The sequence below is a fragment of the Zosterops lateralis genome, assembly GCF_965231275.1.
Source record: "Zosterops lateralis genome assembly, chromosome: 4".
Classification (NCBI taxonomy): domain Eukaryota; kingdom Metazoa; phylum Chordata; class Aves; order Passeriformes; family Zosteropidae; genus Zosterops; species Zosterops lateralis.
In genome coordinates, this window is record NC_139765.1 from 18374830 (window position 1) to 18400029 (window position 25200).

General features: G+C 37.5%; 1 protein-coding gene across 2 annotated transcripts; it reads left to right on the forward strand.

Moving 5' to 3' along the window:
• Nucleotides 1-42: 42 nt before the first annotated feature.
• DRAM1 (DNA damage regulated autophagy modulator 1) lies at nt 43-24075 on the forward strand (the record flags this gene model as incomplete). 2 transcript variants are annotated; one of them, XM_083858673.1, is made up of 8 exons in its annotated part: nt 43-477; nt 2339-2468; nt 14866-14933; nt 16140-16282; nt 18474-18651; nt 19705-19763; nt 21029-21121; nt 22416-24075. In XM_083858673.1, the coding sequence occupies 7 exons, from the start codon at nt 2449-2451 to the stop codon at nt 22458-22460; spliced, it is 606 nt and encodes a 201-aa protein (XP_083714799.1). In that variant the 3' UTR covers nt 22461-24075. The 2 variants fall into 2 exon arrangements, with proteins under 2 accessions (XP_083714799.1, XP_083714798.1); XM_083858672.1 differs by lacking the exons at nt 43-477; nt 2339-2468 and adding an exon at nt 8761-8918.
• Nucleotides 24076-25200: the final 1125 nt, after the last annotated feature.

A 25200-nucleotide genomic window follows, 5' to 3' on the forward strand; every position in this document is an offset into this window, starting at 1 on the left:
CTTGCGGACATCACACAGATACAGCCGAGCTGCGTGCTGAGATTTAATTTAAGCAGTCCGTGCGTATTATGGCACAGAAATGAAGTGTGAGGATGGGATCGAGGAGTGGAAATCAGCAGGCTAGAGAGGGTGGCTGATGGAGTTCTTCAAGAACAGCTCTTGAGGAAAAAACATAACAAGAAACTAGTTAGCGTTCAGTAGCTGACAGCACACTCTGGATACTGCCATGAAGTTCAGTCACTTGCACAGGACGGACGCTCTTGTTACCGCCGCTGTCAAACATCGATAAGGCACCGCTGGCGGCCGGAGCAGAGTGATGGGATGCAGAATGAGGCCTGCAAGAGGCCCAGCATGTAGCCCCTGCCTCTGAAGTCTATCCCTGCATCAGAAGGTCTTCTCAGTATTTTTTAAAACTCCCTGCAGTGACTTTTCAGAGTCACAAACATTGTCCTTGAGATCTTCTATTTCCTGTGTGAGGTAACAATGGCTGACCCTTTCCAGAACTTTGCCCCAGTATATTTACACAGTGGTGGTGTGGGAGGACTACAGCTGGCAGTACTTTAAAACTGTCCAGGAGGGCACGGCTCTTTCACACATCTCCCTCAAGCCACTGAGCCCTTCTCCTATATAGTTTTTAGTGTCACAGCATTTTTGTCTTTCTCCAGGGTTAGAGTAAAGCTCATGTCCCTACAGACAATTTGATGGGTGAAGGTATGAGTGTTAACGTATTTGAAATGGGACTTTAATGTCCCTACTGACTCTGGGCAGCAGGTCTGTTGCAAAGCCCAGACAGCTCGGCTCCTGAAACAGACTGCACGAGCCTGAGTTTCTGAACTTTGGGGTAAAATAGTAGGTTCAAGGGCCGGATATGTGGTAGGTGGTTCTGGAAGGCTGTACCTTCCCTGTACCTCAGCCAGTGGGGAAAGGAAAAGGGCAACATGTGGCCTGGAGTTAGGATAAAAGGAGCTGATGTCCTCCAAAACCTTGAGAGAGAAAACCCTGTGGGTGTGTGCCCCAGTGGACTCTCTCACTTTATTCGATAAAGTTGCAGGACTCCTGTCTCCTTTTTGGACATAAACCTCTGGCATTTGTGGATTTTTCTGACAATGGGCCATGGGACAGGATGGTGAATTTACCAGGGGTTCCCTGCAGAGCCTCAGAGCCCACCTCATAGTTCTATGTTTCTCCTTAAGGTGTGTTATCAGCCTGATAATACTTATTTGGCCCTTTGTGATAACTCAGCCTTCCAGTCCTGGTACACAGAAGACTCTAGCTAAACTTTTCTCTCCTTCACATGTTCTCACCCATGTGCCAAAGTACTGCCCTAGGGGAATATAATCTTTCCATATTCCTTCACCTGCCCCTCCTGCTCAAGAAGTGTGCTATTATTATTAAACTATTAGTACTCAGCTATTATTACTGCCTAGCAACATCTCTTTACCACTGCCTACCGCACTTTGCTGTGGTACTAGTAGTTAGTTTCTTGCTAACTAGTTTCTTGCTATGTTTTCTCCTCAAGAGCTGCTTTTGAAGAGCTCCACCAGTAACCCTCTTAAGTGATGGTGTGGTATTCTGAGTCAGGAAATTGAGGTTTTCATTGAGAACTGAGGTATAGCACATATTCAGATTATGAGAATACCCCCTATTTCTGGTTAAAAAAAAAAATCTATTTTTGGTTGATAATCCAATGTAAATGCAGAAATGAAACTGAATGTGCTGAAAAGATGAAGCTGAGAGATACATCACCAATGTATCTCTCACCAAAGCAGAAAACCAGTCAGGAGAAGCTGATTTACTTCAAGACCTAGATTAATAATTAGTACAAAGTATGAGATGATAAGTTTATACAGACTAATAAATATATCCATATGATACTAGTGTAATAAAGCCATTAAAATTCACATATTCTTTAAATTATTTTATAAAGTATCAGACAAAGCATACCATTAGACACAGAGGTATAAAAAGGTGCTGAACAAATCATGATGGCACTATATCTGTCCTTTCTTGTAGAATAGTTCTATTCAAGGAATATATATTTAAATTGAAATAGGTGCATGGAAAGGAACAACCAGATCCTACTTTCTAAAAAGATACAAAAAGGTTTTGACACACAAAAAGGAGACAAAACCATGTTCTGGAATATATTTCAAATAGGAATAGCATGAATACCTAGCAAGCCTTGAGAGACAGCCTCACCAGTTTGTGACAGGAAACAGGACTCTGTATTCCAGATGTTCCCCTTTATTCCATTTTGCCATGGACACATAGGCTCTTCCTGTCTTCAGTCCATCAAAGTTTTAATTATTCTGAATAAATGAGGTTGTTTGGTCTGCAGGAGGAGGCTCAGGTGGGACCTCATTGCTCTCAACAGTCGTCTGAAAGGATGTTGGAGTGAAATGGGAGTCGACCTCATCTGCCATGTCTCAAGTGAAAGGATGAGAGGAAATGGCCTCAAGTTGTGCCAGGTAGGATTTAGATTAGATATTAGAAAGAAAAAGAGTCACTGAATGACTGGTCAGGCACTGGAATAAGTTGCACGGAGATGTGTTAGGGTCACTGTCTCTGGAAGTGTTCAAGAGGTGTCTGGATGTGGCACTTGGGGATGCATTTTAGGGATGATTATGGTGGGTTGATGGTTGAACTGGATGATCTTTAACCTTAACATCTTCCAACCTTGATGGTTCTGTGATTCTGTGAAAGGCATGGAATATGGATGAAAACAAGGCCACCCTCAGCTTGCTAATTAATGGAAAGTGTCGTCCCTGAATTTCTTGCCTTCAAGTGTTTGAGTCTTTGTAGCAGCTTTCTCACGCTGCTTCATGTAAACAATATGTATTCTTAGAAATTATCTCTATGTTTTGCATTCTTGTTCTCTGAGAGAGAACTTGACTGATGGTCATATTGACCAATAGAGTCAGGAGGTTGTAACCTCCTTGGGCCAATCTTGGCCCTCTGTACAAAATGTATATAAGCCTATTGGAGTCAGATAATAAAGAGCTTTCCATGATTCACCAAGCTGCTGCCTGCTGTCCTCTGTGAGGCTCCACTCCCACGTCACAACGTGTTGCCCCTCTAAAGGCGTGGGGTAACAGGAAAGCTATTAAGGTACACATAGCAGATGCAGGCTCAAATACCTTTTGAGACAATCTATCAATGTTGCTGGGATTATTTTAGTCCATTACTAGAAATTATTTCCATGATCAAAACCAGAAACCAAATGAGGGGCCTTGTATCTCTTAGTAGCTGTCTTTGTGGGCATGTGTCTGAAAGGAGCAGGGCTTAGGCCAAATTCTGTTTTCACATTTTATCTAATGCACTGCTTGAGCAATTCTCCAGGTGAGAACTTTGTAATTGTATCCAAGAGAGCAATACTTAACTTACTCCATTTCTCAGAGTCATTGGAGATGCAAATGAACCCAGATATTCTGCTAGGAGCAATAAATTCCACTAGATGTCAGGATCTGTAAAAATTAGGTGCTGCCATTATAATGTAACATATACCTAAGGGCCTTGCCAAGTCGTTATCCATGTAAACCATTGGACTCTTGGGATAATCTACTTGACTGTTCTTGTATTTGTAGTAACTCAAAGGTGCACGTAGCAGCACACAACACAACGGCATGCCTCCTGTGGATTATGATGTAATCTAAATAAGCAGTCAAATAGTTATAAACACACTTGATCTTAATCTTGATTTTCTGCAAGTTGCCTTCACTAATTTTTTTTTTCTCTCTTGGCTCTTATAAAACTGAATTTTAGATGTTTTTCTTACTACAATTACACCTTTCTAAGAGGGGGTAGAAGCTACTTTGAGAAGAAAAGTAATATTTACTTTCTTTGAACAGGAATGGAGATTCTGTAATGCTCAAAATCTTGAGGAAGGTAGAACTTCTTACTGGACATGGTAAATTGGGCCAGTAGTAGTTTTTTCCAGGTCTTTTGCATTCGCATTTGCTGGGGAAGGAGAACAGTAAGAGCTAAACATCCAAGGCAACAGTGTAATTATCTTTGGTTGAGGCAGAAGACTAAAAATATTTAACTAAACATCTCAAGCTTTTATGTTAGCCAAGAATATTATTCACTGGACATTTTGTGAATCTTGTTCTAAAGAAAAGAGAATTAACATCAACATAGGTCTCCTGTATTTGTCTCTGTATAGTCTCTTTCATAAACATGAATTAAACTTAAACTTGTAGCACTTTTATGAGGCAAAAATTATTGACCACAAAGGTAGAGACAAAATTCAGCCAGTTTGATGCTTGTTCCACTTGAAGTCTGACTTTTCAAAATACAGGAGATAACTCATAGTATCCTGAAGGCCCAGCAGTTCACTCTTAGGGATTTTGGTTTCATTTGTGAATGCTCTGATCTTCTGAGCATTCAGAGGTGTCTGAAGACAGGCAAGTAAAACTTCAGAATAGAGACGTAGTGACTTGCCTGTGGAAAGTTTGTCACTACTTTGAAGAGCTGAATAAGCAGTCTTTATGGAAAGGAACTGTGAGATAACTGTGCCTTCTAGGACTTCTCTCTCTGCCATTCCACCCTCCCAAAAACTATGATATCTATGCTTCTGAAATTAATAGCTTGGTATGGCACTGTGAATTTGGTAGTATTACTATCTGTCAAATGCAATAATTAAATCACATTAGTCACTCAGGACACAAAAGAGTAAAAGACAGTGACTGAGCAGTGTTCTATCCTTCAAAACATAATCTCATTTTGACTCACCATTTATAGAGCTCTTAGGCTCTGGTGAGACTCAATCCCACTGACATTACCTCTAAAATAGAGATTGAATATAAGTAATTGGTTTCTGAGAGGTACTGTTAGACCTTGCTTCTGTGTCTTATAATGGATTATCTCTTAATCAGTCCACAGTAATTTTAGACTCATGAGCAAATGCATTCTAATTATATACAGCTAGTGAGTGTTTTTACTTAGTACAGCTGCAAAAGTGAATATTTTAAAATCGTGTTCAGTATTTCAGTACTTTTGAAAACCCTCAGATGTTCAGATCCCAACCCTCTGAACAGGTATGCAAGGAACATTTATGATGTTTACTTGAAAATTTTCTTCATAGCATATAGAATCCTGGCTTTTTTTTAGCTTTTACCCATTTCTCTACTGGAAAAAATGTCTCTGAAACATCAGTCAGTTCCTACCATTTCCTCTTCCTTTTTATTTGTCCAGATGCTGGAAAGAAGGTTTAAAATAATCTGAAGAGCATGGCTGGTAAAAATGAAGTATAACTAAAGAGAAAACAGTAGTATCTCAGAAATAGATGAAAAAGCAGTGCCTAGAGAGCAAAGGACTGGAACAATGCCATTTAAAAAATCTCTGAAAGTGAGCATCTAGATGAAGCTGAGGCAGCATGTGCATCTGGCAGCAAAATCAGATTTTCTAAGCATAATATTTGCCAACATTTTACTCTAAAAGATCTGTTATTTCCTGCACACTTCAAACTAAAATAATAAATGCTTGCAGAAAGCCAGAAGAAACCTTTTGAAACTCTGCAGAATCTGGCATTTGCTCTTGGTTTTGGTTAGTTTGGGGCTTTTGTAGTTTTCGTTGGGGTGTTGTGTTTTTTGTTCTTGGTTTTCTTTATAGCAAGCCCTTGCTTTTTAAAGAGATATGCTCTTAGCAATGTTAAACTAAAATTTAAATAGATGGTGGCCTTCAAACCAGATCATATCTGTATGTCTGTTTCCAAACTCCCTAATGAAGTGAATGAAATATCCTGGAAAATCTCTGCAGGCCGTGATTTAATATATTTAATGTATATTAGAAAATATATGAATGTAGCCTTATTTTCAAAATATTAAATTTCATCATTCTTTTTGAAAATATACAGGTAGAGTTGATTATCCTTGATACTTAACTATCATTTTAACTAGAGTAGAATAGAATAGGGTAGAATAGAATTTCTCACAGTAGTCTGGTTCTATGAAATGTTTGATTATTCTGTAGGGTAAAAAAGGCATTATTTTTTACTTTAACACTAGAAACACAGAGACTTTAGTACACCGATGGCTTTGTTAGATCATAGTGATGGAATTTTTATTTCTTGTGTTAATCCTGCCAGGTTGCAATGGCACAGAGAACAGACTATAGATTGGACAGTTGAAATGGGCAGGGTAGTCTTTTAAATCCACTCAGCAGCACAGAGCAGAAAATAATGGAGGTGCTTTTAGTGATTTACAGTGGGTTGGATTTTGTGGCTGGATCAAATAGCATGTACCTTTTACATCACAGTAGTGAAATAGAGACTCAGAACATTAGAAAAGCATCTAATTTTGGTTAGTTAGCTCTCCATCATTTGGTATGGATCACAGTATGAGACAGAAGAATTGAATAGTTAAAGGACCTCTTTAGGATTAATAATTTCCTTTGATAGTTGAAAATATACTTTTATATTTTAAAATGCTCAAGAGACTACATAGAGAGTAGAGTGGGAGTAATTGCTACAATACCTTTTTGGAAAGCCATATTAGCTTTTCTTCGTATCTATTTTATTTCAGAACATAGAGACAAAGAATAGTTTGAGCAGGAAAATACCTCTAAGACCATTGATTCCAGCCATTAACTGCTGCTCATGAGTGTGAAGGAACTGGTACAGACAAGACATGATCTTGCCTCTGGGACTCCCAAGCTGCGCCAGCTCTTCCCCAATCCAGTTTCATCTACAAAAATCCCATGGAGCTATATTAAAATCCATTGTTATTTTATATTTTTATATTGCTAGGGTTTTAATATAATTTATTGAAAACAAAATAAATTAAAATACATAGACCTTCTATGAAATAGTGTTCTCAAGTCCAGTAAATGAAACTACTCATCCCAAGTTTATGAGTAACCTGAATTTGTTACTCTGTACAGTTTCTAATGATCTTTAAAGATCATGCTTCTGATAAAAACCAATTAAAGATCACTGCTCAAATTATATGTTGTTACTGACTCCCTTCTACAATAAAGTTATAAAGAAAATGAAACATCATGTGAGCTGTAATAAATGTTTACATAGCAATGGGAGCCTTTGCTAGTCACCAAACAGTCAGTTGCCACCTGCTTGAGCCAAATGTGTCCTTTTATTCACTCCAAATAGTGTCCAGGCACTTCAGAAAGTCATGTGAATTATTTAAATACTCAACTCACACTTAAGAGTAATTTATTTACTACTTACAAAACTATAAAGGTAGTACAAGGAATTTGCAGAACTGTGGAGGGAACATTTTTCCAACAATGTGACTTAAATGTTGATGCAGTAAAATAAAGTGAATTCCATCCTCTTTGCAAGGGATCAAACCAGAATAACTAAATTATTGATACACAAAAAATTGTAAAATTCTAGTGCTATAAATATAATTATCATTGAAATGTTTCTGCCATTCATTTATTTACCAAAGACGCTAGATTTAGTTCCTCTATAGTATTTCCTTGATTTTCAGTTTCAAGAGGAAAAAAACTAAGATACCTGATATTGAGGCATGCTTAAACAGAATTTTTTAAATCAGCGTGTTAAGACAGCTCAAATATTAGCTCCCTTCCATTATTTTTGCACCTTTAACATAAAGAGAAATAAACCTGTTCTTCCAGTCAGAAATTTCTGTCACTCAAAATTACTAGAAGGCAGATTAGCTGTGGAAATGTGAAGTATGAATTTGTGACATGAACTATTATGCTTAATTTATATGTTAAGAACATGAGCAACTTGCTACTGCAAGAAGAAGGTTGTAGACTATCTCCAGTCTCAGTGGTAATTTTTTTTTTTTAAACTTTTCTGTTAACTTCTGTTAACTTTCTTAACTTGCATTAAGATATACTGTCTCTAGTCCTTTCATTTAATTTTTATCTCCCTTCCTAATACCTTCAAAGGCATGCCAAGTACTCACATTGTGTGCATCCACCAGAGAGAATGTGCACCAAAGGCAAGACCCTCAATACATTCTCAGGGAGAGAGGCAGAGTATGCACACACGTCTTTGAAGCAGAATGGTGACCTTGGGTTTAGATGATTTGTAACTACAACAAACTACAAACAATCAAAGGAAACAGAAACACCCTTGGCAGATGTTGTCAAGGCTCCAGGACATGGCTTCATGTCCAAAGTGAAAATGCTGAACACGGCATGATTTTGAATTAAACTACGACTAAGCATGTGGAAAAGTGAATCTCAGGGAAGATTTGCAAATCAAAGCTACATTATGTGTTTGAAACGAAGGTCCAAGGCGACTGAGGTGTGTGCAGGACTCCGTAATGGGACCTGCACAGTTTCTGACTCGGTTCCTCTGTCCCCACGGCCTCTCCCCGGCCGGCGAATTGCAAAGAGCACGCTCATACTAGACCCCGTTTTTAGCCCTTTTAAAGACGACTGTGAAGGCACAAGCCGCCGGTACGACCCGCAGACCCCGGCTAGCACTCCCTGGCAGCACCTCACCGCCCGCCTCCCTGCCCCGACGGGGCGTGTGCGGCCCGGAGAGCCGGCAGCGACGGGGACACGGGCTGTGGGCTGACTTTCTGCAGTCACTAACTCTCTGAAGCGCTTCAGGTGCCGGCAGCGGTGAAAGGCGAAGGGGCCCACGGCTGTCCCTGGCTCTCCGCCGCCGTCGGGGGCGGAGAGCGCAGCGGAGAACCGAAAGTGAAGGGAAGCCAGGGGCATCCCCTGGTCTGCCGACGGGGACAGACGCGGGGGGAACGCGGATGCGCGCCGCGAGTCCCCGCTCCCGGGCCGCGACTCCAGAGCGCTGCCGCCCAGCTGCCGATGCCCCGGGCAGGGCAGTCGCCGGCGATGCTGTGCTGCATGCCCGGCGTGGCTTTCGTGCCCGCTTTGCTCGTCAGCTGGTCCTCGGCTGCCTTCATCATCTCCTATATGATCGCCGTGCTGGCGGGGCACGTCGAGCCCCTCGTCCCCTACATCAGGTGAGGCGGAGGCGCGGGGGAGCGGCCGAGGTGCGGGGTTTGTATGTGACCATGGGCTATGTCCTGAGGGGCTTCCCGGAGGGAGTGTGGGGTCCCCAGGGGAGGAGAGGCAGTGGCGCCGGGGCCTCCCGGTGACAGGGGGACACGTTGGGCACTCCCGGCACCCAGCACACTTCCCACAACTCTGAGAGCCACTGCACACAGACGCTGGAGACACGATGGAAAGGACATGAAAGTTTTTTGCTGCAGTGAACGCAGGCCTGATCCTAGAAAAACTTCACGATTACCTGGTCGAAGTGTGATTTTGTTTGTATAACTCCAGAAGTAGGCCAAAGTGCACCAGTGGACCCAAAGTCCTGTGATGGCTTTTGCAGTACACACATCCCCACAAACATGCATTTTTTATATTTCACTATATGCCCAATGGGTTTAAAAGACTTCCTGAGAGATGCCTCACATCTCTTTTCTATAACCTTTTTCATTTAAGTGCAATTCTGTGTAAATCATACTTTGTGCATGGCTTATGTTTAACATTTAAATCTAAACTATGAAATTTAAACTAGTATTTATTTCTCAATCGATTGAAGGTTAGCCAGAAATCCAAAAGTGTCTCTGATATACAGAAAATCTAAACAAAATTTTAAAATATATCTTTCAAGATACATCTGGACCTAATTCCTTGAAGGACTTTTTGGACATACATCATTTTATGAAGCCTGCTAACCTGATCATCACATGCAAGAAAATTTGATTAAAAATTAGGGTTTGCCATCACAGGCAAGAGCAAATGACACCACAACCCACAAGATAGCTGAGCTTCATTCAAACTGAGCCAGAGAAAGTTGGGCTTCATGCTTATATTAGCAAACTTTTTAAGACTCTCTGCACAAATCTGGAAAGCTCTTGGAAAGCCTTGTTCTTGTACTTGAGCAAATATCCCACTGCTCATCCTTAATTACACACAAAGCTTTACTAACACAAAAGTGCTTGCCATCAGTACAATTTATCCATTATTAACTAACAAAAGAAATAATTCGATAAAACTGTACATGATGTGTTCAGAAATATTTTGAGATCCTGTAGTAAGAAATTTGACAAATTATGTTTCTTATGTTAAAGTCATGTCATAGAATAAAATATATGAGAAAATGGGATGTGTTTTTTATGTATAGTTTTGTTTGCAGTTAGGATTTTGACAGCCCAGCTATCTTAATTGTGTCATTCTTTCTAAAAGTGATGGACCAAACCTTTATGCTACAAGTGTACAACTCTAATGAATGTATCACAGCTTCCATATCAACTTAATGGAATAGCTCCCAGAAAACATTGTTTTTATCCTTTAGCTATGGAATCACAATAAAACTCCATATGCCCTAAAAAAACTAAATAAAACAAAGACTCAAGAGGCTGCACCAGTTATTCCCACTCACGTTTCAGGCCCTCTGCATTTACTAGTAAAGCTTTTTAAAACACTTTTTTTATGTTACATCCTTTCAACAGCACATTTGGACTAAGGCTGTTTGTTGACTATTGGTGAAGCACCTGCAATAATTCTAAAGGCGCATGGTCTAAGCATAAGATGGAAGATGTACTTGGGAATAATACAAGATTTTCTTCTAAGTACTCAGGACAATAGTCATACCATATTCACATTCTTAATAAGCTAGTCATTACTTTAGCCTAAGAATCTGAATCATATGATTGAGAATGTGATTTAGTAAAACTAAGAGTGTTAAAAAAGAGGAAGAATGTTGCAACATTTCAGTTGTGCAATATCTTAATATGAACTATAAGAATTAAATAGAGCACATATGGGGAAATTCCAGTTACACAAAGGAGAAGGATACTGACAAACTTTAGTTCAACATTGCTGTGATTCTTATATACATTCCCCAAGTACTCTGTGTATGTCTTGAAGTAACATGAATTTTATTTGCTTACTATGTAGCAGCTGTCACAGCCAGAGACCACACCTAGATTTGTCATTGAGGCTGTGCTAATGTCTCATCAAGTAAACCATATAAATACATTTCTTGGTCGATAAAATGAATATGATTTTGTGTTTTCTAGCAACTGAGTCCTAAAGAATGATGAGGTTGTGCCCAGGTTAGTCCTGTTGCTCGTACTGCTCAAAATCCAAACCAATTTTGATGTGCTGGGATGGCTGTTTGCTTGTTTGAACTGTCAGTGAAAGAGTAAAGGAAATTTTCCTGAAGGTATTTGCTACCAGTTGGTGCCTCTGGAGAAATCAGAATCCCTGTAGGTGGAATAGAATCTTCCTATTTTAAAAATTTGGGACTTCAGTTTGAAGAGAAATAGTTTATGATGGTTGTGAAGAAAATTCAATGATGATGAGTCTTTTGGTCCTAAAATATTTATTCCTTGTCTCCTTCACCTTCTTGTCTTTCCACTCTTGAGAAGACTGTTTTTAAAATTCTACTGCATGAGATGGTGACACAAATTGCTGTCATTTTCATACAGGGTTCCTCATCTTTTCCATGGTGATTGAGCTCACCTATGTACCAGCTCAAATAAGTGAGCACATTTTTGCTTCTCATATGCTGTTTCCTTTTATCTTCTTCATAAAAAGGAGGGGGCTTTCACTAATACTTTTTTTTGCTGGTTTTTTTTGGTTTTTGTTTTTTTTTTTTTTTTTTTTTTTTTTTTTTTTTTTTAAGCAGCAGACTTGAAAAAAAATTAATATGAACCCAAATCTTCATTTAGCTTTATGGATTTTTTAGTGGAAAATATAGCATTAAGAAGATTGCATCCTTCAAAGTCTAATGCAGTAATTTGTAAATAGATTGTGATACAATATTCCTAGTATGAATTTTATTTACAGCATAATCTAAGATTGTTGAGTTTAAAAATCCACAACAGCAAAAATCACCTATAAACCTTTAGCTTGAGAAAATATTTTATTTAAAAATGGAGATCAGTGCAATTTCAGGTTATTTGGATTGCTCTTAAAATGTATTCCAAGAACTTCAGATGGTTTTCTATGTGTGTGCCAATTCCATCCTCTTCTCACCTAAAGCCTTTCAAAAGCTTTGAAGTGATTACAGTCCTGTACTTACCACAGAGTGGTTTCTGATTTGAGAAAGTCCTTGAAGATTGTCAGAAGTGGCCCACGTTTTAAATGGACTTCTTTGTCGTGTTAATGAAAACACTCCTGAAACAAAAGGAAAATATGAAGTTCAAGGTTAAAAAATGGGCTAAATGAAACATGAATTAAGATGATTTTAAGGAGTGTCAAACAAGCAAAAATACTTAGTTTATTGTTTTCATCAATTTCACTGTCAAAGAGAAACAAGATTAATACAGACTGCAAGCTGGAACAAGCTTTCAGAAAGCATTACAAGAAGAAAATTCAGGTGAATAGGGATTCCTAATGCCTGACAAGTTGAAGAAACTTGTCTAGAAGCCTCGTGCAAATTTTGTTGTCTGAGAATTTGGAACTAATCTAGTAAAAAGAAATATATGCATTTTCTCTTTTTTATTTATTTTTTTTTAATCAGCTTTTCATGGGAAACGATCCTACCTTTATTCTAAGATTCCTCCTGTTGCTGATAAATCATCTTAGCAACTTTTGTTTAACAAATTCTTCTATAACATAGAAGGGAGTGGAGAGCAAACATGAATTCCTAAGATAATCAAGTAATTTGAGATGGTCATACTTTTCTGTCCTAAACTTAACAAAATTGTCAAAATCCTTGAGAGTGATTGCTTAAGTAGAGAGTGCTTTCTCTTTTGCATGTGGAGAGTGTTCATGCTGGGGTCATTTTGGCTGTACTCAGTGGTAGCTTTAGAATCTTAGCACTAAAACCTAATCCAGCCTCCCTGTTGGAATGAAGAGTATTCATCTTCTTGGATGACAAAAAAAAATCCCCTAGCTAGTACCTACTTGTCCCATTATACACAGAATCACAGAATCAACATAGGTTGGAAAGGGACCTCTGAGGTTACTGAGTCCAACTTGTGGCTGAATTCCACCACATCAGCCAGACCATAGCCCTAACTCCAGGCTTTCTTTTAGCATTTCCAGGGATGGTGATTCTACCACCTCTCTGGACAGTCCATTCCAAAGTCTAAACACCCTTTCTGTGTGGAAATTTTTTCTTAACATCCAATTTAAATCTCCCCTGGCACAACTTGAGGCTATTTCCTCTTGCCCTATTGCTTGTTATCTAAGAGGCCAACCCCCACCTGGCTACAGCCTCCTTTCAGGTGGTTGTAGAGAGCGATAAGGTCACTCCTGGCCCTCCTGTTCTCCAGGCTAAACATCCCCAGCTTCCTCAGCTGCTTCTCATCAGACTTGTGCTCCAGACCCTTCACCAGCTCTGCTGCTCTTCTCTGGACATGCTCCAGCCTCTCGGTGTCTTCCTTGCAGTGAGGGGCCCAAACTCACAATAGCACTCGAGGTGTGGCCTCACCAGAGCCAGCAACAGGGGAACAATCACTGCCCTGGTTCTGTTGGCCACTCTTGCTGATACAAGCCAGGATACCGCTGGCCTTCTTGGCCACCTGGGCACACACTGGCTCATTTTTAGCTGCTGTCAACCAGCACCCCCAGGTTCTTTTCTGCTGGGCAGCTCTCCAGCCACTGTTCCCCAGCCTGCAGTGCTTCCTGGAGTTGTGGCCTAAGTGTAGGACCCAGCCCTTGGTCATGCTGAACCTCCTGCCATTTATCTTGGCCCATCAATCCATCCTGTCCAGGTCCCTCTGCAGAGCCTTCCTCCCCTCAAGCAGATTGACATTTCCACTCTAGGAGAAAGGTTTGTTCTCAGAATCTTTGCTCAGTGGCCACTAAACTTTGGCATTAGCTAAAATCCTTATGTGTTCACATACCTGATAGTAGAGTTTTTGTATGCTTCTGTTCAAACACACTATCCTGCCTCTTGGTATTGCCCAGCAACTGAAAACTTAGCTCACATCCAAGTTATGTAAAGATTGAAGAACATGATGTTTTCCGTGGGCTTGACCAACAGAACCTGATCAAATAGGTATAAACTGGTTGTATGTAAAACAAGAAAAAGTAGACATCAGAGAACAAAAAATAGTACAAAGAGGTGGCAAGATCACAGTACTGTTCTTTCAACAGAGCACTCACCTTCCACAGAAGAGTTCTGCTTGGGGGGGCTTGAGCCCACATACTCCCAGGAACATATGTTCATTCTGTGAGGAAAAGGCATTCTCTGGGCGGGTGTTTGCATATATGTAGGGAAGAGAGGGAAAAGGATTCTATGGTGAAGATGTTCCATTTTGTACAAAAAAAAAAAAAAATTCTATACATTACATTTTTCATATATATAGACATGCATGTAGATATATATAAAAATTCTGTAAACATTCTCTCATGCTCCCTCTCTCTGTCCCAGCAAACTTCTAATAATACCCTATAAAGGTGAATTGTTTCATCAGAAGAGACTTACAACACCTTGGAGATAGAGTACTCTTAAGCTATATCTATATTAGTAAATTAAATAGTTGCTAGGAACATTCCTGGGCATTGGAACACAGTTTGTTTCATAGCGTAAAGTCCTTTTAAGGAAATTAAACCCAATTCTCTCATATCTTAAGATAGTGATACCATTAGATATATTTTTACTCTATCAGAGTGTTAATTCAGCAGATAAAAGAAACGTTAATTCTAAAATGTCATTCATGTAATCATGTCATTCATGAACAAAGTACGGGTCTGTCACATCATTGCATATTGCATACAGAAAAAGAAGAAATACAGATCAAAGAGTATGCTTTGAAAATATGAGAGGTTTTTTAAAAGAATGATTCTCTACTACAAATAAAGGCTAAGAGTGCAGCAGAAGATTAATTGTCTTACATACAGAGCAGCAGTTCACGCAAATTATATTTCTCTTGGGATTTCAGTTGTCTCATTTATGTTTCACAGGTCTCAATTAACTTTTAATTTCTCTTTTTGCTTTAGCGACACTGGAACTAAACCCCCGGAGAGCGGTGTCTTTGGTTTTATGATTAATATTTCAGCACTTCTAGGTATGTATCAGGTATTTGAGTTGACCAGAATGAAGAAATGAGAATTAATGATAGCTCCCTGCTTTAATTAAAGAAATGTATTCAGTATTCTACAGAACAACTTCTCCACAGTCAAATGGCATTATCAGGTAGATATAAGTAATACCTGGAGAGTTGGGTCCTTAGGAGCAGTTAGTGCAGGCTTAGAGGCACTTGTGCATCTTCAGAGCACCTCGTCAGAGCAAAGTAGTCCACATACTTAAGAAAAAAGTGGAACAAAGATGGCATAATTACTCTGCAAAAACTCTGATGTAGGGAAACTTTAGGTTCTAAGATGCTGCAGCAAAGGAAAGAGCAGTGTTGAAGCAACACCTGGTTTTCTCCACAATGTGCCTATTTCTCCACAAAATGACTGATGTAAATCAGGAAGTTTGGCATTTTTCTATTATCTTTTAGAGGATGGAGGATCTAGAACTGTGTACCTCTGTATACATGCAGCTATGGTGGCCTTAAGGCAAAGTGAAGATCACATATTTTGCCTTTTATAAGAGCCTCGTTCAGTCACACTATCTTGGAGTGTTTCATGTAACCTCATAGTGCCTGGGCAAAGTTACCTGATTTATTTTTCCAGCTGTAGATAGGCTGAAACTGTGTTCTCTGTTATGGAACTGTGGAATTCAGTATACAGCTTATCTTCAGCCTGAAGAACCATGATTTCCCAATTCAGTACAGGTGTTTTCCAGGAGTGAACTGCATATTAGGGCCAGGTATGCAGTGACTCTGCAAAAAGGAGTTAATTCTTCAGACCACCCATTATAAGGAGATGTAGTTCTGGTACAAGACTGCATCTGAGAGCAGAATAAAGCTTCCCACTTCCAGCTTATGGTTCTTATATCCCTGTAACATCTGCTCCTAACGTGGAATGGCAATGCCTCTGTGCCCAAAACACCCAGGAGAATGGGATTTAAATTAGTGCTTTTCTTGAACTGATGTGCAGTTAGTTCTAGAGAACAAGAATGTGCAATTTTAAGACGAAGATAATGTTGAAGTTCTGTCTGAAAGTTCATCTGAATTATCTTTTTCATTCTAGTAGAGTTAAAGGTACTATTTTTATTATATTGTGTTTATAATTCTATTCTGCATGTCATGTGTTACAGGAAAAGGTGTTAAAATGTTACCAATATATGATCATGGAACAAAACACTTTTTGTTGTTTTTTTTTTTCAGCTGCAATTACAATGTACATCAGATATTTATTAATAGAGAAACAAAATGAATCATCACACTTTGTTAGGTCTTCATGCAATATGTTTACATTATGTATCGGATTGATGGGCTGTACTGGAATGGGGATAGTTGCAACTTTTCAGGTATGACCATAACTTTCGTAGCAAAAACAAAAATAAAATAAGATTGTTTTACCATTAAAAGTTTCAAATAGGTAACAGTGTTTAATATTATCCCCATGTGGATCCTTGGAAAATGGAGTAAAAATGCCTTCCTTACTCTTGCCTTTTTTCAGTAGTTTTACTGCAACAGATTTATTTCCTCCCTATACATGAGAATGTTTGCTTGTGCAGTTTTGCTGTTAAGGAGTTTTCTGTGTGCTTGTCTTGTAATAGGTCTGTACTATACGGGCTTTTTCCTAGAAATCTTTTTCTGCGAAAATTTGAATGTAAAAAACTTTGCTATTCCAAGTTTAGTTTGCCTATAATCAGGTAGAGCAGAATAAGTCAGACTAACAAAAGCATCTGCATTTTTGGATGAATGATGGTACACTCGCAGCATTTTCTACAAAATAATCTTACCTGAAAGGTTAGAAGATTGACAACAACATCATCCTGTTAAACTTTTGAGTCTGTAGGAGGTGGTGTAGAACTAGTGCTTACTTTGCCAGAAAGGATTAGACATCTCATTACAAATCAAAGTCCACTTCTCGGTGTCTGAAGGAAAATTCAAGAGGCAGAAAAAATTACTGAAGCAGATTATTAATTTCACCTTTTCTAGTCATAAAGTACATAATAAGGTAGATTCTAACACAAGTATTAGGACAATTGCACTGAAATCTTCAGCCTAAAATCAAATTAAATTTAATTGGCAGGCAGCTTGAGATATTGCCTTAAAATCTGTGGAGTTGCATTATTCCTTTTAAAGGATGGTCTACCTTGGAACATTTTGTTAAATACTATTGTGCTCATATAGTGACATGATGACATACAGAGAAATTGAAAATAAGGATCGTTGGGGCTTCAACAGCCACTACAGTTTTACATGTAATGGAAATGCTATTTTCAGACAAAAAACCCCTCTGCCTTAAGATGATAACTTGTTCTTTTTAGCTTTGCATCCAGGCAGTGTGTGCAGATTGCAAACATCACAAGTACTTCAGTCTATTCTAATCATATTTTACTTTAAAATATCTCTGTTCTTATTGATAAGATTTATATGTAGTACAAAAAAAAACCCCAAAAACCAAAACAAAACAAAACAAAACAAAACAAACCAGTTGAATGATGTCTGACTGAAATAGGAAACAAACTTGGCTTCAATAGGGAAAAGACAAATCAGGAATACAAAATAATTTGTGAGAGTCAGGGAAGCAGAAACTTTTATCCTGATGTTTCCAAAGGGATTCCTTGACATTTATAACACTGGTTCTAATCTAATCTTTGTTGTGTCTCATTGTCAGTCCATAAACTCCTTCCTGTTGCAGACAGGTAGAGATATTATAAAAGAAAAGCCTTATAAAATATGGTTTAGGCCCTACTACTCTAGCTAAGCTACAAGTAGCTTGTAAGTTTCCATAATGAAAAATTATAAGAATGAACACAACAACCTATTCTTGGAGAGAAAAACAAGTCTGTACCTCCATAAATGATAGATCTGTCCCATGAGAATCCACAAAAGAAAAATGTAAACCCTTGAATCATAGAACATCCACACAAATCACCTGATGGCCAATGAATTAAATAGTAAGTAAACTACTAGCCAATTAAAGTTGCACACGAGGTCTGTGAAAACTGTATAAAAGTGAGTTATGTGGATAAAGAATAGGCTTTTCTTGCATGAAGAAACGAGAGTCCTGGCTGTTTATTATTACAACACCTTCCTCACCTAATTTTTATTTCTTCTGCTTTGACCCCGCTTTCCATATTGAGTGCAGTTTGTAGAAAGGGTTCTGAGCATAATAAGGATCTAATCTAGCTAAACATCTGACCTAGCAGATTTTCAAGCATCCTTAATTGCCCAGGAAGTTGGAAATGGTGGCTTGCAAGTCTTCAATCTTTTCACTGTACAACTAGTACAACTAGTGATCAGTACATTCCAATCCCCATTTGCCAATAGAATAACTGAGACATGAAAACGATGTGAGATTTGCTCAAGGTCAGGTGATGTTTCAAGTCAGGAGACCAAAGCAAAGCTGGAATTAGAAATTACTTCCTTAGTATTCAGTCTAGTTCCTCTAATCAGTGTATCATACAGAAAAATTACATTCATGTTCACTATCTGCTAGTTTCTTCAGGTAATAGCAGCTAACCATTGTGCTGATTCTCTTTCCAGGAGCTGGCTGTTCCGAGTGTCCATGACATAGGAGCTTTGGTGGCATTTGGCTCGGGTGTTGTATACATCACACTTCAATCTCTAATCTCTTACAAGTCCTGCCCACGATGGAACACTTACTTTGTGTGTCACATAAGAATGGCCATATCTGTCATATCATGCATTGCTTTCATTCCCAGTATCCTTTACAATGTATCCCATGGTTTTCCCTTTATGTGTTCATGGTTTTCCTTTTAAGTTAAATCATTGCTGATAAAGAATAAAAATAAGGTCACATTCTTTACTTAGGGCTCTCTAGTATATTTAATATAGCATGTTGAGACACCATTAATAGCATAAAGATGAGTTTGGGGGGCTTCTAAAAAGGTTTATCTCTTATTTCAGTAGTAAATTTAAAAATAATGCCCTAGAGTTCTTCACAGAATCATACACTAGTGAAGCTAGAACAACTTTCTAGCCTCCTTTACTTGAAGGAGTGTAGGGAGGAACATCTGAAAAAGGGAACCACTGCTTCTACAATGAACACACAGAAGTTAAAAACATAGGTGGCATACAAGCCTAAGCAGATGATTTTGACCATGTTGCTTGTTTCTTGACCTCAATAGCCTCTTCTAAAGTCACACTGCATAACTTCCCTTGGCATGCTATAATTAGAGTCATCTCACTAATTTTATAGGCCTTGCCAGTGTTGAAAACTGATTGCAGCGGCTCATTGCGTGAGTCAGTCAGCTACAGCCCGCTTTTGGTTTCAGCAGCTGTGAAAGGGCTTTGAAAGAGGGCCTCAGTCGAGAGAGGAAGTTGTACAAACAGATCAAGGCACTTATTGTGCATCACTGGAAACCACTTGTTCCACTTCTAACAGTGCAGGACTCTGCTCCCACAGTTCTTGGTCACAAATGTCAGCCAAGTTTTGGAGTGTCTTCCTTACTGTCTATACTTTGAAAGAACCTATGGAAACCTTCATTTGTGGAGAATATGTGTTTTGATTGCTGCTACCACTCTACCTTGCAATAATATGTTTCATTTACTTGTATTCTTAATACCTTGATCTGATATTCTGGTTGTTTCAAATCTCCTGTGCTACAGAAAGGGAAGATGGTCTGGTTTGTTTAGAATCTCCTGTGCTACAGAAAGGGAAGATGGTCTGGTCTGTGTTTTTGTAAGCAGGCATTTTCACTTTTACTCTACTATAGACTACATTGTATAGTTTCCTTTACACTGTTTTCCCCAGTGATTGTGTTTGCTTCAAAAGTTTCCATGACAAAAATTGATTGGACTCCAGGTGAAAAGGTAAAATCTTACTAGGTAGCCAATTTCCCTTGTGTGATTTTATTTGGGGAATGGTGTTATATTTATCTTAAAGCATTACAAACATGTCAGAGACTTCAAATAGTACATTATCATGAAGAGTTTTGTGCAATGCTGGTTTCCAGTCACTTCTTTATTAAAATGATGTCTTTAGTGTGGGTAAGAAAACTTGTCATGGATGATCAATCTTCAAAGAGTTAGACTTTCATTTTGACCAAGAATTTGAAAGTTTCCCATAGAAAAAGACTAAAAAAAAAAAAAAAAAAAAGCCTGGAAATTAAATGTTTTACTTCCTTTTGTAGTCAATTTTCTTGGAAATGAACTTCTCACATGAAACGAAAAGGGAACCAATTTAATTCTGTAGTTTTTGGGGTTTTTTTACAACATTGATTTTCTCAGCTTTTTTTTTCTTTATTAAATGATCTTTGATATTGTCATAAATTTTTGGAGTCTGACCTAAACCCTAAATCAATTTGAATTGATTTCAGTGTTTTCAGAATGCCAACTATGAAAACTAATTTTTCTTTTTGGACAAATTTTGCTAAAAGAGTGTATTCAAAAAACAGGTTAAATAATGCAGAAAGTATATCCTGCTTGAAGAGCTTAATAAGAGCACACTTAGTAAATGTACTTCAACCGAACAGTGGCAAGGCAGCTGAGATAAATCTTTACAAATTAGACAATCTTAGTAATATCTTCAAGGATTTTGTGGGTTTTTATGAGATGCAAGGATGAAAAAATGGTTTTACTGAAACAAATGGTATATTTATTGATGACATGTTAAGAAACATTTGGAATTCTGACATAGATTTTCTATGACAGTCTTAAAAACAAAAATCTGGTCAGGAACTGTCATGAAGGGTAGCCCTCCATTTCAAAACCCAGTGAGAATTTGCTCAGGATTACTGAGCTCAGTGGCTTTGAGTGAAAGTTTGGATTGTGGGCACTTCTGTAATCTTAACGTAACAACTGAATGTTTTCAGGTTTATATTATATTCAACCTTTGTTTTAATACTGTGCTAACTGCAGTTTTCTTGCTCTGCCTTTGATGTTACTGCACAATGTAACATGTGCAACCTTGATAAATTTACTCACCATTCTGTAAAAACAAAATATGAATTGACTTTTATGCAACAGGGATGATGAGTTATAAATCTTACTTGTTGAATTTGCAGAAGGAATTGTCTATATCATTCCACCCATATTTTGTTTAGCTGTTTTATCTGATTTTTTTTTCCTTCCATCAGGATTATACTTACCATTTTATGAGTGCAGTCTGTGAATGGACAGTGGCCTTTGGTTTCATCTTCTTCTTTTTAACATTCATTAGAGATTTTCAGGTTGGTATCTACATATTTTAGCAGTTACTAAGTGCTATGAATTGTGTAACAACAAATGCAATAGAAAATTACCATTCTTTACCTAGATAGATGCATCAAAGCTATAGAGAAACAAATTTTACCAGCCACAGAACTGATTTCTGTTTACATAATGAATATTATATCCCTTGATTATACAACATAAAATTCAGTTTATTAGTTCAACGTGTCTGTTCTTGAAAGTTACTAACAGTCAATTAATATATTCTTCTTATTTACCAATCTTTTCATAGAAAGAGGCCCTCTAAAGGTGGCATAATATTAAAATAAATGATGCAACTAAAACTTCCTTTCGTTCTACCTGAGGAATTTTATATACTAATCCAAAGCATTTCAGCCATTTTGCTATATGTTTCCTCACAGCATGAAGAATATGAAATACTTTTTGGAAAAGTATTGACACAAAAAATGTCTGGTTTGGGTAGCTAGATTCAGAGTTAACATATATTTTGCTAACCAATAGCAAACATTTCCATTTCTGTTTAGATTTGACTTACTACTGAACAGACCATGGCTGTAGGGCTTTTCCTTTAAAAAAAAAAAAAAATCTAGTTTCAGCAGAAAAAAATCCCTTCTTTTGGAAAATAAATAGTTGTTCAAAATTACGCAACATATGATCTTAAAGGTATATAATTGCCTTCTAAAACTAACAGCATTATTGAAGAACCATTCCAAAATGTATGCATCATTTGCATCATTTAATGCATCATTTTTGGAGGGAGGTATTCATTGCCAGTCCATCATTCTCTGATGTCTATGTATGTGATGGCATCTCTTTTATCAAAAGTCAGACCCTTCCCTTGTAGATAGAGATTTGCAGGGCAATGCAGTAATTCTGAGAATATTTATCAACAATCCTTAGTTGATAATTCTGCTTTAGACACGTAAAAACTGTTACTAAGAATAGATATTATGAAAATAAGAGAAAGTGATGAAATTAAACAAAATAGAATCATGGACATTTTAAATTACAGGCTATAAAATAGCACTAATCCAATGTTAGAGTTTGACAATAACAGAAATTTTTTTTAGATTGTACGGTCTTTTTTCTCAGTGCTCAGAGAAAACCAAACTGTTGATTCAGTAAAAACCCCCTGCTACACTCTAAGAAAACTAAGACATTTTTCTAATTTTTTCCCACAGTATTTCACTTTAACAGTTTTTTCTTTTGTTTTGTTTTATCTCCTTTTACTTTATATTGCAGAACCGTAAAATTAAATTACCTTAAGCTGATCTTGCTTTATTTTTCTTTTAGAGATTTTCTATAAGGATATCAACAGAAATACATGAAGACTTCTGATAGTGAAAAACCAATATTTTATACCTGTGAATATTCTAGGTTTCTTTTTACATATAGAAAAAGTGGCAGAGGGACAGGGATTGATAAGGTTGTATTAAGAACCCATGCCATTAGCTTTGCACCAGCAACTACTAAAAGGTTTTAAAAACTCAGAGCAAGGTTTCTCTTGCCTTTTTGCAATATTTTGTAATTTTATATGGTTTGGTATATTAAAAATACTGTAACAAAAGCAATATCTAGAAGCACATTAAAATCACTCTAGGACTTGATCTCCTCAGCTCTTCAATTTTGGACATATCTGTACTTTTTAATTTGCTGTAGTGTGATTAGTAGCATTAGTTTTAAACTTCAGAAAGTACATTTTGCAAAGAGGGAAGTGTAAAGGCAATGGAAATCACTAGGACTGAATTCCTACTCTGTTAAGTTGCAAGCGCTGGAAAAAAGGGTGCGAGCAGGAGTGGGCACCTTTGTTTGAAGAAATTTGAAGTTAGTAGATGGCAACACTATGCTACATATTTGTGATACTGGGCACTGTACTGGAAATACAAATCCTAAGAGAAATTTAAACTATATTGCTTGAAAAAAGTTTTGTAATTGTAACTGCACTACATGTTGTAAAAATTCACCCCTTTTTCCCTTTTATGCACTGATGGCCACAGGAAACATAAAACGGAAGTGGGAATAGAAACTAAATGTATATTTAAGCATGATGTGCTAGAGAAATCTTATTACAATTTTGTTAATATAAGCAGAATTTTCCAGCCTGTGTTTTAATCTACAGTGGAGTGAAGAAAGTCTAAAAAAAGTCTTTGGGAATGAATGGAAAATAAGAAGAGGCACCAGTAATTTTCAGGTGCTTAGAAATAAAATGTATGAGTATTATATACATATAACTGAATTAAAAAACAAACCTGGAGAGCATCGGTAATGAAAATATTTGCTGCTATAGAGTTACTTCTGTAATGAAAGACTTGGAAAGGAACTAATTGAGATGTCAGAGGTTACAAGTATCTGCAGGTTCTTTCATGGACTGATTCACCACCTCCATTCAGCAAGTTAACCACTTGGCTGTCAGTTATGTTCTCTGAAAATTATATTTTCCAAGCTCTATCACAGTTTATGCAGAAATATTGTTGATTTTCTGTAGCTAATATCCACTAACTAACGTGTGTTTTGGAGAGTGATGTCTTAAGATTAGTCAGCTGTTGATATTTCTTTTATTGTGTATTTTAAACTGTATTAAATTCAGCTGTTTCACAACTTAAAGAGTTGATGTTTTCTTTATAAGTTCTTCTAGATAAAAACAGTAAAAGTGTTTTGTAGCTGAATTTCTTAGGGAAAGAAAACATGATTTATACATAGATATTGAACTACCCTAACTGAGGCCTAGCTGAGGCCTAGTTGGGGCCCAAGGCCTGTGGCACAGTAAAAATTTCTCAGTTAGTTGTGGCGTAATTAGAATTAGGTATTAAGGTGTTTGGGAAAGATAATAGGGTGTTGAAGGTCACTGAATAGAATTGTTAGTATGCAGGTGTAAGCCACCTTAAGGGTAAACCAAACAATGTATGTTTACATTCTTTCCTCTACTGTGTGCCAATTAAAAAGTTGTTACATGTATAAACAATGTAGAATAGTATATATGTAGCTGCACTGCACTTAATAAACGGACTTCATAGAATTAACCATATTGGTCGTATCTATGTCTGTCTCAGTCCAACCCTCTCTTATTATCAGGATCCCTGGCCTTTGTGTTTTTCACTGGCAGACTTGCTTTCCATAGTATTCAGGTTATCTTGCAGAGGTTCATAGCTAAAATCAAGTTAAAAATCAAATCTAGTGCTAAATAAAGGAAGGACCTTATGTCTTGCTGATTTGGTATCCTGTAAGGGACACACATTTCTTCAAGTGGAAATCATAAGGAAAATATGTGTCAACCACAAAAAGTGACATCATATTATTTTCAAAGCTCTGTTAAGAAAACACCATATTTCCTAGTGGATTGTGTACTATTCTTTTATTGCTTTTTATTCTTAGCTTTCATAAACTAAAGTATAAGAAGCTTGAAGTTGCTATTTCAAATGATAGCCAACCTTTGCAGTGCTTACATTATCCTAAAGGGAAGAAAAAAATTTCAGAGAAAGTGGCTGAATCAAGATCACTTTGTTCCCTGAAGTCAACTGGTAAATTCAAGTACTGAATGATATATTTCCTATTTTTCTGAACTTTATTGTGATACATTTTAATATGAGTTATATTTATGACTAAAAGAATGCACCAATTGTGTGCCTTTTATTAAATCTGTTAGGTCTAAGACCTCAATTTGCATTGACATGCAGATAGAAGCAATGGATTATTAGTTTTTTATTTGTGCAGTGAACAACTATTGAAAACACTTTGATTATTCTATGGCTCCAAGCAGATTTTCAGTCAGCAGCTTAACTATTTTTTTTCAGTTGAAATGTGAATTGACAAGTTGCAAGCAACTGCCAAAATAATATTCTAGCAAAGTATAATTTAGCTGTGGCTGACTCTTTTTAAGTACTGCACTTTAATTTTTTACAGGCAAGTGATCTCTAGAGGTTAACACAGATAATGTCACAGCACATTTCTGTTGCTTTGCTCTTTTTTCTATATTTTCATATTTCTTAGCAACAAGAAATAGCTATTTTTTTGTTGGAAGCTATGCTAGAAATATTTTCATCATCTAGTCTGCATGATTTTCTGTATTTGTCAGCCCATC